Here is a 17,459-nt window from a genome sequence, read left to right on the forward strand (position 1 = left end):
TTTAAATAGTGAACATTGATATAAAATAACTGTACTACTACTACTACTAATAATAATAATAAACTAATACTACTAGTAATACTTATCAGTACATTGTTATATCAATGTTCACTATTAAAAACAAATTATCTATAATCCATGAATAATTTTGTATCACTACTACTACTAATAATAAATATTTTTAAATAATTTTAACTAATCTTAACTCAATTTTATAGCATTTTTATAATCACTATTAGTATAATTTAGTAGTTGATTGCTACTTATTATTAAATTACATTTTGATAATCACTGCTTATTAAGTAGTAATTAATAATACTGAATTATAATTGCTACTCTAAGTATTAATTAATATAGCTAATAAGTAGTGATTAATGTTATAAAATTGAGTTAATTTTTTTAATTATTATTAAAAAAGTAGTTGTTTATTATTATCAGGGCTTTGAACCAGAATTTTTTTCCTATTGGTTCGTTCCAAACAGAAACGGAATTTTAACGTTTCCGGTTTTAGGTTCCACCATTAAATAGACGTTCCCGAACCGGTTAGAACAAAAAAATTTCGTTCCCGGAACGGTTAATTACGTTCCCTGTCAGCTGTTTAACAAATGGCTATAAAATTATGTCTCTGTCTCATCCGGCTTAAGCCAAATGTAGGCTAATTCTATTACAACCTTCATTAAATAAGACAAGAAATAATTCAAAACAATTATTATTTCAAATGTTGGCGATTTGGATTCTCAGTATGTCTTCCCATCTACACAAACAGAAAAAGTGCCAAAAATGAAAGATAATTCGTTTAGTGTGTTACCAAAGGCTAGTCAGGCCCTATGCATTGATAGGCTAACAGAGGTTAACGTCATTTAATGTTCGCGAGCCTCTCATTAACGTGGACAAATATATTGATATCGTGTTTTGAAATTGACGACGTTTTTGAATAACGATAGACTGCAATATTTACCTCTTATTTAAGATGTGGAGACGTGATAGTAGTCCACCCTCCCGCTCTCTCCATTCAGTCAGCGAACGTCACACAGGAAGTGAACCCCAGCGGGTCATAGAAACTTGCGCAGGAGAAGAATGACTTTATTTGTAGGCTACGGAAACTTTGAGGAACGGAATAAAAACCGGTATTAACCGGTTGCCATTATTTTTAATAAGCGTTTCTGTTCCGGAACACAAAAAATAATAAAGTTTCTGGTTTCGTTTCTGTTCCATGTGAAATAGAAAAAGTTCCCGGTTTTTGTTTTCGTTCCTTGAACCGGTTCAAAGCCCTGTTATTAGTAGTATTTCAAACAATTATTCATGGATTGTAGATAATAATTTATTTTTGAATAATGAATATTGATATAACAATTGCACTGATGATAATTAGTTTAGTTATTACAACACATTGATTAATATTGATAATGGTTATGAAAGGTGACAGTAGTTTTTCTGTGTTGAATGTAACGCTCTGATGATTGTATGACTGCATAAACAGGTTCACGCTGTTACCTGCTATAATGCAGAAGATACTCGAGAGCTTCCTCAGCCAGCTGTGTACTGTACCACACTCAGACTGATTTTGCTGTCGGACACAATCACACAAAGATAATCTTTGGTGATTGAAATAACGCCGGCTAAGGTTGTTCAGCTGGTTCTACTTGCCGTTTATTGTTTTCGTTTTTGAAATGATTCATGGTGTTTTCTCCAGTAAACCCCAGTCTTCTCCTTGCTGCTACAGTAGTTCTGCAGCCCAGAACACACGACTTTGCTTCAGCTGTTTGCATGTCGAACAGTTGCCATTGATGCACCCTGTTGTTCACCAATTGTGTGCATTCTTCGTAAAAAAAACTATTGCAGAAAACAGTTTTAAGTTGTCGTATTTATTATTTTCTTTGCCATGGTACAGTCTTAATTTTTCCATTTAGACAGGCATGTGATTTTTCCGCGAATTCGCGGAATTCCGCTTTTTTCACCTCAAAATTTGAAGAAAAAATTTTTCCGATTTTTCGCTCAAAAATCCTCATTCGTATCCTATTCATTCTGACTTTCAGTAATTCCATCATTGAGATGAAACGAGGTACGTGATTGGCCCATCGCTCTGTAACAACCAATGAACGCGCTTGTTAGATAGCTGTATGTAAGCTCGCTTCAAACAAAGAGTTGAAAGATGGCAGCCTCCGTGATCGAGCGTAAAGACTGTGAGACGTTTGTTCAGCGATTTCGTTCTTTGGGGATAGGGCAGAGGTCTCTGGCTGTCAAGTTTGGGGATGCTGGGACCTCCCCTGCCCGAGCTACGAGCGTGCAAAGTCGGGCTGGAGCCCGGGATAGAAACGAAACCTAAGTGAGTGAACATAGTAGTTTTGAATATCCTTAAGTGAGTGAACACTGGGGTTCTGAATATCCTTAAGTGAGTGAACACTATAGAGTTATGATTATCCTTTGGTGAGTGAACACTATAGAGTTATGTATATGAACAGGCTTTCGTCTAAACGGGGGAACAGGGGCGCTGCGCCCTCTTACTCTCGGCGTGCGCCCCCTTACCAACTCCGTGAAAACATCCCAGCAACACTACGTGACAATGTGTCTGATCATCAAATACGTTATAATTGCTCCAAAAATATTCCAATCATAGTAGATACACCACCAGACGGTGCAAAAAACAATCCGAATTGGCGTTTTCCAGACTGATGCGCCATGTTGTTTACTTGTCGCGGCTGCTCTCGCGAGATTTGACATGGGTTACATACAAGGTCAGCCAGGCTTTTAGGCAGGATTTTTTTTTAGGGAGTCTAACTTTTTTGCAGGTGTCACTGTATGTGGCGAGGTGTAGCGGCGCGTTGAGCGCCGCTGGCACGAGTGTTTTAGGGGGTTCCGGGGGTACTCCCCCGGAAAATTTTGAAATTTCTAATGCTCTCAAATGCTATTTCCTTCATTTTGACAGCAAATTTTGAGCAATACCGAAAATACATACATATTTTTGAGAATTATGTAAAAATGTTAAAGAAAATGTATTCAAAATACATGTAGGTATAACAGATTGGTAATACAATATCAACTTTGGGAACACCAAAACAAAATACACTGCAAACTGCGTATATTTTTAATGAATATTATTATTAAAATGGGTATATTTCTGGGATTTTTTGAGCTGGAGTTGCATATTAAGCATGACAAATTAGCTATAAAGCTTTCTGATCGCAGAATACTACATAAAGCTTGTTGTAGCTGTGTTTGTCTCAGTCAGTAGTGCACCTATTGCAATTGCATTACATGTGACAACCAACCCCGAACACGGTGTGACAACCAACCCCGGCTGACCAGTTTTGCTTTCAAAGCCGCTAGCGTCCAAAGATTTAGTATAACAAAGAAAAAAACACACAGGAAATATGGCTAAGTCTTCAAACATTATAATGGTATTCGTTTTTTATTTATTTATAACGAGGGCTCTCACAACTTTGAAATTAGTGCAGCCATAGAAACGCGTGTTTCTGTAGCTCTGCGGCGGGTGCCTATATTTTGTACTCTGGGCTCGTGCTGTTGCTATGGTAACCCTGGGCGTCTTCGGGAAAGACAGCTGTCAAAGCGAGACTTCTGAAATTTCCAAAATGGCGGTGTCAACAAAGCTTGTAGATCCTCGGAAAGCTCAGACTCGGCGATTTTTTAACATATTCAGCTAAGTTACCGGACATAACACGGGCGGAAATATTAGGGCGTCTTTAGGGCGTCGTACTAAAAAGTAGGGCGTCCAATTTCTTGTTTTTTTCAGTACAGGGCGTCGAAAAGACGCCCAGACGCCCCTCTATCTAAAAGCCTGAGGTCAGCTGACTTGTAGCGTGAGATTTCTCGAGACTGAATGACCTTTCACCCACCGGCGCGGGAGCTTTTGACAGAAGTAGTTCGCGAGTTGTTTTTGTTGACACTTGGGCATTTAAAGATGTCATCCCGCGGCACGAAATGGAAGAAAGCCAAAGACTGTCCGGGGCAGAAGAAGATTAGGCCAAATAAAAAAATAAAAAAGTGTGTTTCCGGTAACCCAACCGATCGAGAATTTCCGCGTCGAAATTGCCGACCGTAAAGTTTTTATTACAAATTTCCCTCTATTTTAGTGTAAGCGGCGTTAGTTTGTCATAATTTTTTGTTTCAACGCATTCAAGTTGTGAAAGAAACGATAAAAAGTAAAATGTTTCGCCACTTCTATCAGCCCTCCTGCATAAACTGAGCCGAGCCGCCATTTTGAATCCTCATTCAAGGCTGTAATGCAAATTGCTTCCTTTTCAGTATACAAGTGCACTTCCATGGCAGGAAAAACACTACATTTTGCCGCCTATGTAGTCCCCCATTTATACAAATAGGAGTCATTCAGGATTCAGCCATGTTTTTGCTCGACCCAAGTTCTACAGTAGGCTAGGCCGTCTGCTTTTAATGGAAGTAGCCTAGTCTAGGACGTTATTTTCACGTTATTTCTTGATAAGGTGTTTTCACGTTATTACATGAAAATATCATGAAATATCACTTCCGTAGATCATAACTCGAACTCTCGCGATATTTTTTTTTTATTCGTTTAAAGATTTTAAACACTTATTTTATTATGATGTGTGGTATAAAGGATTCTGTGCCAAAATACTATTTTGTAAGATGTTTACTTGTGTTAATTTTTTCGAACAAAATAAAAAAAAAATTAAGAAAAAAAAAAAACTTTCCTACCTACCGACCTTATTTTAGTATTTGATGTTACCGGAAACACACTTTGGCCTTACTTCTTTCTTTTTCAATGTTGACAGACAATTTGTTACAATTTCCCTCTCAGATAGCCTCAGAATGTCCCATTGGAGCATTTTTCAAAGGCTTTGCACGGCGGGGGGGGACAACCGCCCCCCCCCCCTTGAATGAGCCTTGAATGAGGATTCAAAATGGCACCTCGGCTCAGTTTTGCCTTCCTCCTTCAGTATACAAGTGTGCTTCCATGTTTATGCAGGAGGGCTGATAGAAGTGGCGAAACATTTTACTTTTTATCGTTTCTTTCACAACTTGAATGCATTGAAACAAAAAATTGACAAACTAACGCCACTTACACTAAAATATCGAGGGAAATTTGTAATAAAGACTTTACGGTCGGCAATTTCGACGCGGAAATTCTTGATCGGTCGGGTTACCGGAAACACACTTTTTTTTTTTTTTTTTTTTTTTGGGGCCTTATATCCAAATGAGAGTCGGAGCTTAAGCCAGTATCTCACTGGGCTGCGAGAGCCCGCAACTAGTTGGAGACACAATTGCGATAATTGTCGCTAATGCGCATATTTTTTTCATTTGGAATCACACTGAATTGATATGCGCGTATTTTACCGCAAGTGTTGTGTCTCCAACGAGTCGCAGGCTATCGTAGCCCGGCTTTCCCTCGGCAGGCAGGGAAGCAGAAGAAGCCTCACGGAAACTGACTTGAGAAGGGTTCGCAACGGCTTTGCGACGCATTTGCGGCTATTTTGAGAGAAATTTTGTCGCACAAATTTTTTGAACATGTTCAAAATTTCAGCAACGAAGGAGTGACACTTTGCAACTCATGCGAGGAAATTGAGAAGTGCCGCGAATGTTTCAAGGCACTTTTGAAGCTATCGCAGCCCAGTGAGAGACTACCCATACCCGTCTGGGTTTCTCGCTTCTTGAAGGCTGATTTTTGTGGCCGATTGTTTTGAAACAATCTGACTTTTAGTTCTTCGTTCATTCACTTTTTCCACGTAAGGGTGAGATGGCAGCGATATCCAGTTTAGAAGTCAGACGGCTGCTCCACTCATTCTCTTTTCTTCATACTGTGTACTCCGCCATTACTGCTCAGCTCAGGCAGTTACTAAAACCCGGGATGGAACGGGACGTCACCGGTTTTAGCAATGACCATGGGGAGGTCACTGTCCAAGCAATAGGTCACGCCCTGTTCCATCCCGGGTGTTAGCAACAACCCTCGGCTCACTCCGGGAGGACTGGTGCAACTGAACTTACTTTCCTTTTAATAAAAAAAGAACAACATTTCTTGTTTTCCTTTAATTGTTAGTACCGCACCCTCTTTCAGTACAGGCTTATAGCCAACACTCCTCAGCAGATCAGAGGTCTCGTACGAGTCTTCAGTAAAATGTGCAGAGCAGAGGAGAGACCACTTCATAGCCGCCCAATGTGCCCGTGAACTTATCGCAAAATGCGTCCAAATCTTTGCAGTTTGAACGTTCTTGGGCCATGAATACAACGTAAATCCACCTTCTGTCATGTTGCTGTACCGACCAACAACACATCTACGTGGCATGCCGATAAATTAGCTCAAAATGGAGGATCGGAGTTGCAGCCAGCTCTGTGTTTTAGTATAGCGCAAATGGCAATCAGGCCGATAGACTTCCTGCTGTGATGTCACAGATGTCAAGGTCATTCACTCAGACTGCTACCTATATAAATCGCTTTAATCGTAAAAATTACTATATTAGATTTATTGCTAACGCTTAACTATTCCTGTGCCATTCTTGAGGTCTCAAGGCATTTATAAACGCAAGTGAGGCCATGGTTCTGTGTACAGGTAGTCGTCGACTTGCGACCGATCGACTTTTTACGACCGTCTGGTTATGACTGGCAAGTGTTTCCCAGCTGAGCGTACGACAGTTTCCGCTCCTGGCACATGTGCAGTCTCTCTCGCGCTCCTCACACACGCCGTCATATAGTTTCCGCCCCAGCTCCTGGTTTATGAAACGAGCAAATCCTCCCGCCAGCCCGAGCGCTGCAACAGCTAATGATGATGTAGACGACCCACAGCCAAGCACCAGTGATGCCAGCGGTCACTAAACTTTGTATTTTGCTATGTTTATATTTGTATTTTGGTATGTGTTAAACTAAAATGTTTTCTATTTTTCACACCTGTATTTCGTATTTTTTGTTTTGCACATATTAAACAAATTGTACTGTACGCAGTGTAGTATGTAGTGTTTGACTTCAACCAAATAATGAGCCAAAGTAATGAAATAAGAGTGTTGATAAAATAAGACTTTAAGATGATTACAATATCATTACACATCACAATATACTTGCGTTCATTTAACATAGGCCGACTTACGACCAGATCGGTTTACGACCGGTCAGTCGTAACCAAACGCAGTCGTAAGTCGCCGACTACCTGTACATGCTTTGAGTACAGTACTCAAGTAAAGGCCAGTTTATGCTGACAACCCAGATCTCGCAGATGGCGTCTGCGTAGCCCCCCCTTCGCAGACGCTCTGCGCGCACCTCTCAAAAATTGTGACCACCGCAGACAGCGTCGCAGACAAGAGGGCTCGGATTGGTCCACTCTCCATCCGCTGTACACGCACTTCCGCTTCCCTACTTTCCCGGTTTGTTTTGTTTTCACGACTGCCATTTTTAAAAACACGAGCGAAGATGGAGCAGCACGAAGAGCGGTTGATCGAGGAAGTATGTACATCTATACGACTCCAGTTCTAGTCATTATAAGTAACTGGAGGATAAACACTCCACTAACCACACCCACCAACTACTCCTAGCGACTTCGCGCCCCCTTGCGTTGTGGCGGTGAATAACATCACGCACGCTTATTACTCCCCGCTCAACGGTAAATTACAACTGTCTGCGAAAAGCTATCTGCGAAAGCCTCGTCACAAGAGCATGCAGAGGCCCTAAATCTACTTTGTTACTGTCCACCTCTTGGAGGTGAGCAAGATGTGTGTTTTTTTTTTTTTTTTTGGGTCAGGTTCCACGACACTCGTGATCAAATGTCGTGATCGTCAGTACAGAGTGTGCTAACAGAAGTACACAAATTGAGACACAGCATAAGAAAGAAGCCGCCTTTATTTTTGTCACATGTACACTGAAGCACAGTGAAATTCCTCCTCTGAAGCAGTGAGCGCACACACAGAGCAGTGGGCAGCTATGCTACAGCGCCCAGAAAGCAGTTGCGGGTCCAGTGCCTTGCTTAAGGCCACTTCAGCCATGATACAGAAATATCAAATGTCATTTTGTTCAGACACGCGAGAGATCTGATCTCCTAGTGATGATGAACCTCATGTTGAACGTATACTTCAGAAACACGCAGCATCTCCTTGTTGAGGATAATGGCTTGAATTAAGGTGGCGGTGAGAAATCCTCCACAACTGAAAGAAAAAGACCTCCCGTTAAAGCCTCGGTCATAACCAGCTGTACGTGCTCCTACGGCCGGTCTACGTGCAAGAAACGCACGGAGGGCGCGTGTGTGACTTGCTGATTTTCGAACCGTAGACTGGCCGCAGACCGGCCGCAGAGGTTCTTTGTCATGTCAAACTCTACGGGCGCTTACGTTTTTTTCAGGTTGCAAGACAAACTTGCGGCCAACGTGCGTCTTTCTCCACGAACAAAAAAAACGCAGCGATTTGGGGAAACGCCAAAAATCGCACGGCCAAAAAATTGTACGTCCGGTTGTGACCTAGGCTTAAACTCTTTGCTGTTCTCAGTGTTTAGCCAGCTCACTAAACTACTGTTAGGTTTGCTTAGATTCAGTGGGGGTGTGGTGGATCATTAACCATTAACTTTTTAATCCACATGTCCACTCGGACAAGCAGCAAGATTTTTCACCCCTCCTGACCGTAACCTTTTTATCCCCCGCTGGCCGAAAGGCCCGAAGGAGGATTATCATGGCGATGTTCGTTCGTCTGTCCATCCCGGGAAGGGTACTGGCCTTCTGAAATCAACTCCTCTCTCAATTTTTGGAGGAATTTCATGAAACTTTGTAAGAGGCATTGTTGTATGTCGGTAATACACAGTGATTTTTGTGCAATTTTGGCACATTTTCCCCAGAGTTGTGGCCCTCGATTAACAACCTTGTACTTTGACAATTTCATGAAGGTGTATTTGCCTTCTGAAATCAACTCCTCTCACAATTTGTGGAGGAATTTCACCAAACTTGGCAAAAGGCTTTATGTGACGGTTATACACACATTGAAATTGCGTTTAATTTTCCCAGAGTTATGCCCTTGATTATTAACAAACTTGTACTTTGGCAGTTTCATCAAGGTGTGCTTGCTTTCTGAAATCAACTTCCCTCACAATTTTTATCCCCCGCTGGCCAAAAGGCCCGAAGGGAATTATGTCGTAGCGATGTCTGTCTGTCTGTCCGTCCGTCCCTCCCGGGAAGGGTACTCGGCTTCTGAAATGAACTCCTCTCACAATTTTGAAGGAATTAAACGAAACTTGGCAGGATTCTTTGTCGGTAATATGCATATTGCAATTTCATTCAATTCAGTCGCATTTTACCAGTGTTATGGCCGAGTTGCCAGCGGGGGATATTGTGCTCTGAGTACTCCATTTTATTCCTATGTATTTACTAGTTCAGTGAAAGGAAAGTGATTAACTTTGTTAATCAAAAAGTAGGTACAGTTCTGATAATCATTCTGCTTTAATGATTTATAATTTTTCAATTAAAAAAAAAAACCTATCCAAAGCCCCATTATGGTGCATGTGTTATAACGGGTGGTGTAGTGGTTAGCGCTGTCGCCTCACAGCAAGAAGGTCCAGGTTCGAACCCCGTGGCCGGCGAGGGCCTTTCTGTGTGGAGTTTGCATGTTCTCCCCGTGTCCGCGTGGGTTTCCTCCGGGTGCTCCGGTTTCCCCCACAGTCCAAAGACATGCAGGTTAGGTTAACTGGTGACTCTCTAAATTGACCGTAGGTGTGAATGTGAGTGTGAATGGTTGTCTGTGTCTATGTGTCAGCCCTGTGATGACCTGGTGACTTGTCCAGGGTGTACCCCGCCTTTCGCCCGTAGTCAGCTGGGATAGGCTCCAGCTTGCCTGCGACCCTGTAGGACAGGGTAAGCAGCTACAGGTACTGGATGGATGGATTGTTGTTTTTTCACTTTCTTTTGATGAAATGAAACTGAAAGAAAACAAGTTAGACATGATCAGCGGGACAGAATCACACTGAATGAAAACAAACCGTGAGTGAGTTTGGCACGGTCATAAAAATCCCCTGAAATATTTGACGTACAAAAAAACCCCCACAATGAATGAATGTCTGAATGAAATAAAGATTCACCACAGATATTTATTTTGAGGTATTTGATCGCCATTTCTCCCATTTCGATGAGTCTAATAATCAATAATTAGATATTACGACGTGGTTATTTTTACACACGCGTACACCTGCTGTATTTTTGCTTCCCCAGAAACAATAACACGGTCGGATCACTAGTTTTGTCAGAACTTTGATATAGCTAACTCTTGAATAATTACTATAAAAATGGTGGCGTTCACCGAATATTCAGCATGCGCTGTCGGCCAGCCAGATGCGGATTTGATTTTTCCGGACCCAACATTTGGTTGTCCCGGACAGTCGGGCTGCCGTTAATGCCAAGCACTATTGAACACCATTGGTGGTCGTGCGAATCAGTCAAGCACTTCCGTGTGCCGTCACTCCGACTTGATGTGAGATCACATGAACTCAAGCCATTTCCAGGGCTCGACATTAACGCTTGTCCGGGACAAGTGATCCTTTGTCAGACAAGTTCATCGTCTCCGTTACTTGTCCGATTGGACAAGTGCCAAAATACACAGATATTCGGGTTACAGATCAAATTTATCAGTTTATTGACATGATTTCCGAAGCATCTCACTCGACATATTGTTTTGATGAATCACCGGATGTTTCTGTTCGGAAAGAGCGATGTGCGCATGCGCAATAATCAGACCCTCCAGGATTTCACGATGTTGCGATTTGCAACATCAACGCAAATTCAGAGATTGAAACGGGCGGTCGCCCACTCGCCAATGCGAGTTAGAAAGGGTACGGGCGACTAGTGACATGTACTCGACCGAGTGGGCGACTGGCTCGCCACGCTATATATATCAAACTACTCACTGTCTCGATGGTTTCTCGCCCATTTTAAGCAGAACTTGGTCTATTTTACCGTTTTTTACGATAATTTCAATAGATTTTGTGAGACATTTGTCAAGTTGGCATAGACGCGGGCACCGCCATATTGTTTACGTGCACAGTATACACCGCTACATGCAGCATGGCTGCACGAAGTTTCGTTTCTTCCCGTTCATTTTCGTTGCTGCCCGTGAAGACAAATGTAACTTGAACCGCTATTGGTCAGGTAGATTAGACCCCCACAAAGTTTAAAAGTCCTTGGCTTGACATTTCTGACAGCTATCAAAACAAACGGATATCGCTCAACAAGTATGTGGCCCTTATTCAAGAGTGTTCACAAGAAGTCATCCACCATTCCACCCAAATCATCCACCAATCCATCTAGGAATCAGAATGAGCCGAATCAACCTCGCACCAGCAAGGATACACGGATCAATTAACCCAAGCCCTAAGGTTTTGAAGATTGTGATGATAATGAGATGACTGAGGAAGAAGTTTATAGACAGTTGAAATTGATCACTCGTGTATAATATGGTTGTATTGTATGAATAAATATATAAAATCGGCTTGAAATTTGTAATTATAAATACAGACCAGTGCTACTCCATTCGGACCAGTAACCCCAAATTCCCGTTTCGATCCCTGAAATTCAACCAATCCCCGCGAATTCAGGGCGGTGTTGCAATTATATCCAATCACCGCAACTTTCCCGCAAATTTGACCAATCGTTGGCGTCGTCTTGAGGTGATGTCGACAAACTACCTTCCGTGTATACGTTCAAGAGAAGCAGCATGCGTGAGTCAGTGTTTATGTAGGCTTAAATTCTGTTACTGAAAGTGTTATGTTTACAGTGAAGGACTGTGTGCACTTCACATTATTTTTTTACTTAATACAAGAAATTAATGGGTGCCAACATTTTTGCCAAAATGGTATTTTATTTTCCATTGTTTAGGCAGCTTCAGCATCATACTGTGAGATTCTGTTCAAATTGTTTTTTTCTTCTATGAAGCCTGAGCCATTTATTTTATTAGTTTATAATTATTGTTTAATTTAGTCTTCAGGAGAGACTGCCTGCACACAGTACTAGTATTAATAGTTTTTTTTCTTACATGAAAGCTGAGGCATTTATATTATATTTGAAGGTAACTTCATGTTGTGCTGTGAGGTTCTCTGCACTTTAACTTTTGAACCAACAGGAGCATTTGGATAAGTAAAGCCCATTTTTCTGCATTTTTGTAGTCCTGGTAATCTTTTATATTGGTAAAGTTGTTTATAGGACCATTTCTCAGTGTCTTTGTTTTTTTTTTTTTAATCAATAGTTTTTCAGTAATAACTTAATATTTAACATCACTCAGTTTTAATCACAAAAAGAGAAAATCGCAACAATTTCTCGCAACTTTCACTTCCTCCCGCAATGTAATTGCAACAAAAACCTAAAAAACACCGCGCAACATCAGATATTTTAGCCCGTAACAATCACAAAGGCTGCGGAATCCTGGGGGGGACTGGCTATTAGGGTGCATCAGTTGCCCCCTAAAAATGAAAAGTTCCTCCGATCATGATGCCTTTTTGGTTTTATGTTCCTTTTGGTAAGAAAACGCACTGGGTGAAATATTTTGACAAAATTCAAAAGTTTAATGGTGGCACCAGGAGCTCAAAGTTATGGAAAAAGCTGCTATTTTATGACAAAATTTCGATCACTTTTCATGAAACATTATGGCACCTTATAGAGTATACCAAATATCTTAGATCCACATTTTTAGTCCATATTCTAAATATATTATCAAGCACAGTTTGAGTTTTAGCTGTTCATTGAATCATTGTTCAACTACTTTTAAACAATGTAAATGTATTATGAATCACATAAATGCTTCTCAATCCCTTGCAAAGGTTCTTAACATGATCTCTGGGTCACAGGAAATCAATAAATGGAGTCCAACATTGTGATTCAAACTAGGGATGTTAACCGATGCCTGTTTGACCGATGGTTGACCGAATCAACGTCAACCAGTTAAAAAAAAAATCGTTTTGGAGCAGCGAACCTGGAATTCTGTAAACGCTTGGGGCACGCCATGCGGTGTAAGGACGACAGCTGACAAATCAGAAACACCCATTCAGTCATGTCCCGCCCTCCCGCCCCAGTTGAAGACAGCTGCCACTCGGCGAAAGAAAAGCCTCAGTGTTGGATTACATTTTATTTGTGTTTATGAATAAAAATGAGTGATTTTCGGAGTGGGGTATTTTGTAGACCAGTGTCTTCTATTTCAACTTGTTTAAACCTGTTAACTTGTTAGCCTATGCATTTCCAAGAACTGTTTTTTGTGTGACCCTTGACAGAAGTTGACTGTATTTGTGAAAAATAAAGTAATCAGGCTAGACTCTCTAGCTTACAAATTACTATTTTTTTTTTTTTTTTTAATTATTATTAGAAGGCACATGGAGTTTAGTCCTGCCTTGGCCAGTGCATTCCTTTATTTTCAACGCCATCATGGCCAACTGAAACTGTCTCCAAGCTGGGCATACGCTTTTTTTTTTTTTCTTCTTCCCAATCGCAGTATTCAGCTGCTGCTCACACTGTACGAGTGAATCGCAGGGGTAAACGGCACGCAGCTTACGATTCCTGTTCTCACACTATACGATCCGATGCTCGGATGCGATGCTCAGGATTTCAAACGGGTTTGATTTACATCCGATCGATCGGGAGGAGGTCGTGAGGCGTTAATCGCTTGTCGTTACCCCATGTATACTACACGATCCGAGACGCATGATTGAGCCAAAACTCGGCCCGATCTCCAAAATAGTCGCACGACTGAAAATCGTGTCAAAATCGGGCCAAAAATCGCACAGTGTATGCCCAGCTTAAGCTGGAGCCATTTGTCCTCCGCTCCAATACAAACCCCTCGACATCAGTGCCGCGTTTGACTAAATGTTTCGCGCTGTAGAAAAGGTAATGCGAGTGGAGGGCAGCGACTGGGACTGAATGTGCGGATGCTCGCAGTTAGATTTAGAATAGATTCTAATTCCAATTCTAGAATTTTAAACTAATAGGTTAACCGACTTTAACCGGCTAATGAGGCTCGGTGGTCAGTCAAGATTTTTTTTTTTTTTTAAGTTTTCGCCATCCCTAATTCAAACCTTACGCGAAAACATAAGCATTTTTTGGCAAAAAATGAACCTCATGGTGCCACCATTAGACTTTTGAATATGGTCAAAAAATTTTACAGGATGTCTTTATTGGTGAAAAGGAACACCCAAACAAAAATGCATCAGATTTTATGAAAGTGACGGCAACTGATGCAGCCTACTGAATATTCCGCTTGCGAAACCGGCCAACACCACTTCGTGTATTTGAGCTGAAAAGTAAACGGTCGTTTATGATTGGTTGGTTTTAATCGTGTCATACACGTGGATTTGTTGGCGGGATCATTATTCAACTGTATGTTTACGTTGAGTGTGGTAATTTCCAAATCTTTGGATTGTTGTTGTTCATTATAAAAATTTAGACATTTAGAAAACGTCCCCCCTGAAGTTCGGCTTCACAAAGAAGTCTAGTGAATCCAAGGCATCTGGTGCTGAAAAAAAGAGGAAACGATCACAGCAGAACTATGAAGGCAAGAGAGAGCGGAAATTTCTCAATTCTTGGAAGGATGAATTTGAATGGGTCCAAGACACCGGAGATGGAACGCAATGTTCTCTGTGCATATCGCATCCTACTGATGCTGACGTCTCGAGCAGCACGTTTAAAGGTACAGCTTCATATAGGCGAGACATTCTAGTGTCTCATGGCAAGAGTACAAGCGGTGTGATGCAATAAAGATTGTTGGGTTACAAATAGTGTTTTTTCTCTCTCTCAAATATATTTCTTCGGACAAGTAAATTTCCTTTCAACTTTACCCGACAAGTGGTTTCAAAAGTTAACGTAGAGCCCTGGATTTCATGATGAGTTTAACTGGTTTGTGTGTAGAGGTCTGCGCGGGACATAATTTTCAGTCCCGCTCCCGCAAAGAATTATGATTTTCAGTCCCACTCCCGCCCTCAAATCCCGCATGATGCAGACGTTCGCGTTATTTCTCACGAAAGTTCTCGTCATTGGCTTGGGGAATTAAACATGCTGAGCTCTCCACTGACCGATCCTTCACGTAGCGAGGGTGCGCGTTGCCAGGCGGCATGCGCAGCTGAGGCTTTACAAAGATGCCCATTGTGAGCTTCACTAGAGGAGCTCTGCTCTTCTGCCACGATCGGAGATCTCAAACACGGAAGAGCGGAAAGGAATCGGAAACGTACGCGAGATTAGACCACATCCGCAAATTTAGGCATCTTAAAATGTTTTTATTAATGCCAAATAAAATATCCAGCACAAATTATATATGATAGACGTAAATTAATAATTTATAAATTTTATTTTAAACACGTTTATAGTTAGCGGGACTGTAGCTTATCACCTCTCCCGCACGCGCCCGCATTGTGCACTCCCCCTCCTGCCCGCAGTGAGCTTTCAAAATTTGTCTTACGCTGCACTGCTTTGCATCGGGTCCCGCGGGACTCCCGCGGGAGTGCAGGGCTCTTTGTGAATGACGGCGCATCTTTCAGTCTCTTAATTCATCTCTGTAATAACATTTCACTCTAATGCTAATTATACTCCTTCCCCCCCCCCCCCCCCCCCCCCCCCCCCCAGTTTTACAGGTCTACTTGGAAGACCACACTGAGAAATACACACTTCCATACACACCATAAAAGCCGGAGCTGGATGCTGGAGTGCTGTACGGAAACTATAAAGTCATCTTTCAGTTTTGGACGTCTGTCTCTGGGGAGCGCCGATTTAAGCTTTGTGGATTTACGGACAACCAGAGAGCCCGTTTTTTTCTGACAAACAAACAAGCTTCAAACCTGGATGTTCTATTTAATCACCATTACCAAGGATTGACTTGTGCTTGTTCTTGGGGACAAAAATTAGTGACAAACTGTGAAGGAAAGGTCACGTGATCCAGAAAATATAAATTCAGGACAATACAAAGACACACAAAAAAAAAAAGAGCAATATTGAACTTCCTGATTCGAAGAGAAACCTTTTTTTGCTCGTCCTTTCTCCAACCTGCAGGCGTATAATTTTCTATACTCCGAGCAGGTGTATTATATTTATGCATATAAATGGTTATTTCTCTTCATTTGGAAGAGCGTTCATGTTAAACCTATTCCTGTGACGTCAGTGACTCTCCTTTGAAGAGGTTGCACTGTACATGTACATAGCTGTAAATATTTTTAAATGCTAAACGACCTAATTGAGATTCTATTATACCATTGTAAATGTTTTATTAGACCTTTTATATACCAGTTGTTGTAAAAAGACAAAAGCGATAGATAACTGGTGAACTTTTGATAAAGCGAAACAAAAGACGACGAAAAGACGTGATGGCTACTGCGAAGATGGAGAATGTAGGCGCTGTCGCAATGGGGATCAGCAAGCAGAACGGGCAGCTCAGGGGGCTGAGCTCGCAGTCGGGACCCACCGTTCAGAGCAATCCATTCGCAAGAGTTGCTACTGGAGGCCAAAAACCTGCTGCAGACTCTCAGGAAGGATCTGGAATCAGGTGAGTCATGCATCAGTCGAACGTTTTATGATAAAGTGATAGTGTGCCAGGGATGCATGCGTATCTTTAGAAACAAAAATGTGTCTACAGTATCTGTGTCTGTCGTCTTGAGCTGTTCATTTGGTCCTAGGTTTGGTGAAGACTGGAAAAAGAGCCTGCAGCTTCCACCCAAAGACAATAGAGTGAAAACTTCAGTAAGTCCCACACAAGCTGCCGTATTCTGATTTGTGTATTATACAACCGCAAACCTGAAAAGGCTGGGATGGCGTGTTAAACTGAAAACAGCGATTTGTAAATGAGCTATAATGCATGGATGCAAACGGCGCGCCTTTTGGCGGATGCCGCCTTTTTCACGGCTGTCTGGGGGGGCTTGTGTGAATTGCGCAGATCCGATGAGGTTTTTTTTGGGGGGGGCGTTGGAGTGTCTGAATAATTTCATCAGAGTAAATTCTGTATTAAAATTACTAAATAAGCAAATGCCGTTACAGTCCATGAAACAGGAAGTATAGACCCTTTTCAGTCACGTGACCTTCGTAAACGCGACCACCATTTTGGACATGTAGCAGACTTCGGCTCGAATTGGTTTGAATGCGAGGAAGGCGACAAACGGAGAACATACAAGAAAAAGGAGCGAGATGCAGAAAACACCTTCGCTATCCAGCGACGTAGGGCATTTACAGGGCGAGCAGAGGGAGAGGTATTTCAAAAATTGAGGTTAGCAGGCTTAGAGAGCGACGTTTATCTATCTGCTTCCGCCTGGATTGTTTACAGACGTACGGAAGTACACGAAGCCCTCGTCTTTACCTGACTTCGGCCCACATGATCTTTATACCTATGTCGTTAAAAACCCATCGCCATACACAGGTATTGATCTGAAAGCTCTTGTTTTGAACACTTATTTGTAGGCAGTGCTTAATTTGTAAAGTGGGAGGTCCTGGAGCGCAGAGGATGAGTGGCTCCGGTGCGGAAAAAAAGAGGGGGGGAGGGGGGCGCTGCGCTGCGCTT

The 17,459-nt window shown here is 41.9% G+C and overlaps 1 protein-coding gene across 1 annotated transcript in view; it reads left to right on the forward strand.

The window, feature by feature from the left end:
- The window catches only part of LOC132870906 (probable ATP-dependent RNA helicase ddx6), a 108,550-nt gene that overhangs the window by 28,168 nt on the left and 62,923 nt on the right, over nt 1–17,459 (forward strand). The window contains exons 2-3 of the mRNA XM_060904883.1: nt 15,542–16,454; nt 16,585–16,648. Of these exons, the coding sequence (XP_060760866.1) occupies nt 16,276–16,454; nt 16,585–16,648 (243 nt within the window). The 5' untranslated portion in view covers nt 15,542–16,275. The remainder of the gene's footprint in view (nt 1–15,541; nt 16,455–16,584; nt 16,649–17,459) is intronic.

Source organism: Neoarius graeffei, chromosome 22, assembly GCF_027579695.1.
Source record: "Neoarius graeffei isolate fNeoGra1 chromosome 22, fNeoGra1.pri, whole genome shotgun sequence".
NCBI classification, from domain to species: Eukaryota; Metazoa; Chordata; class Actinopteri; order Siluriformes; family Ariidae; genus Neoarius; species Neoarius graeffei.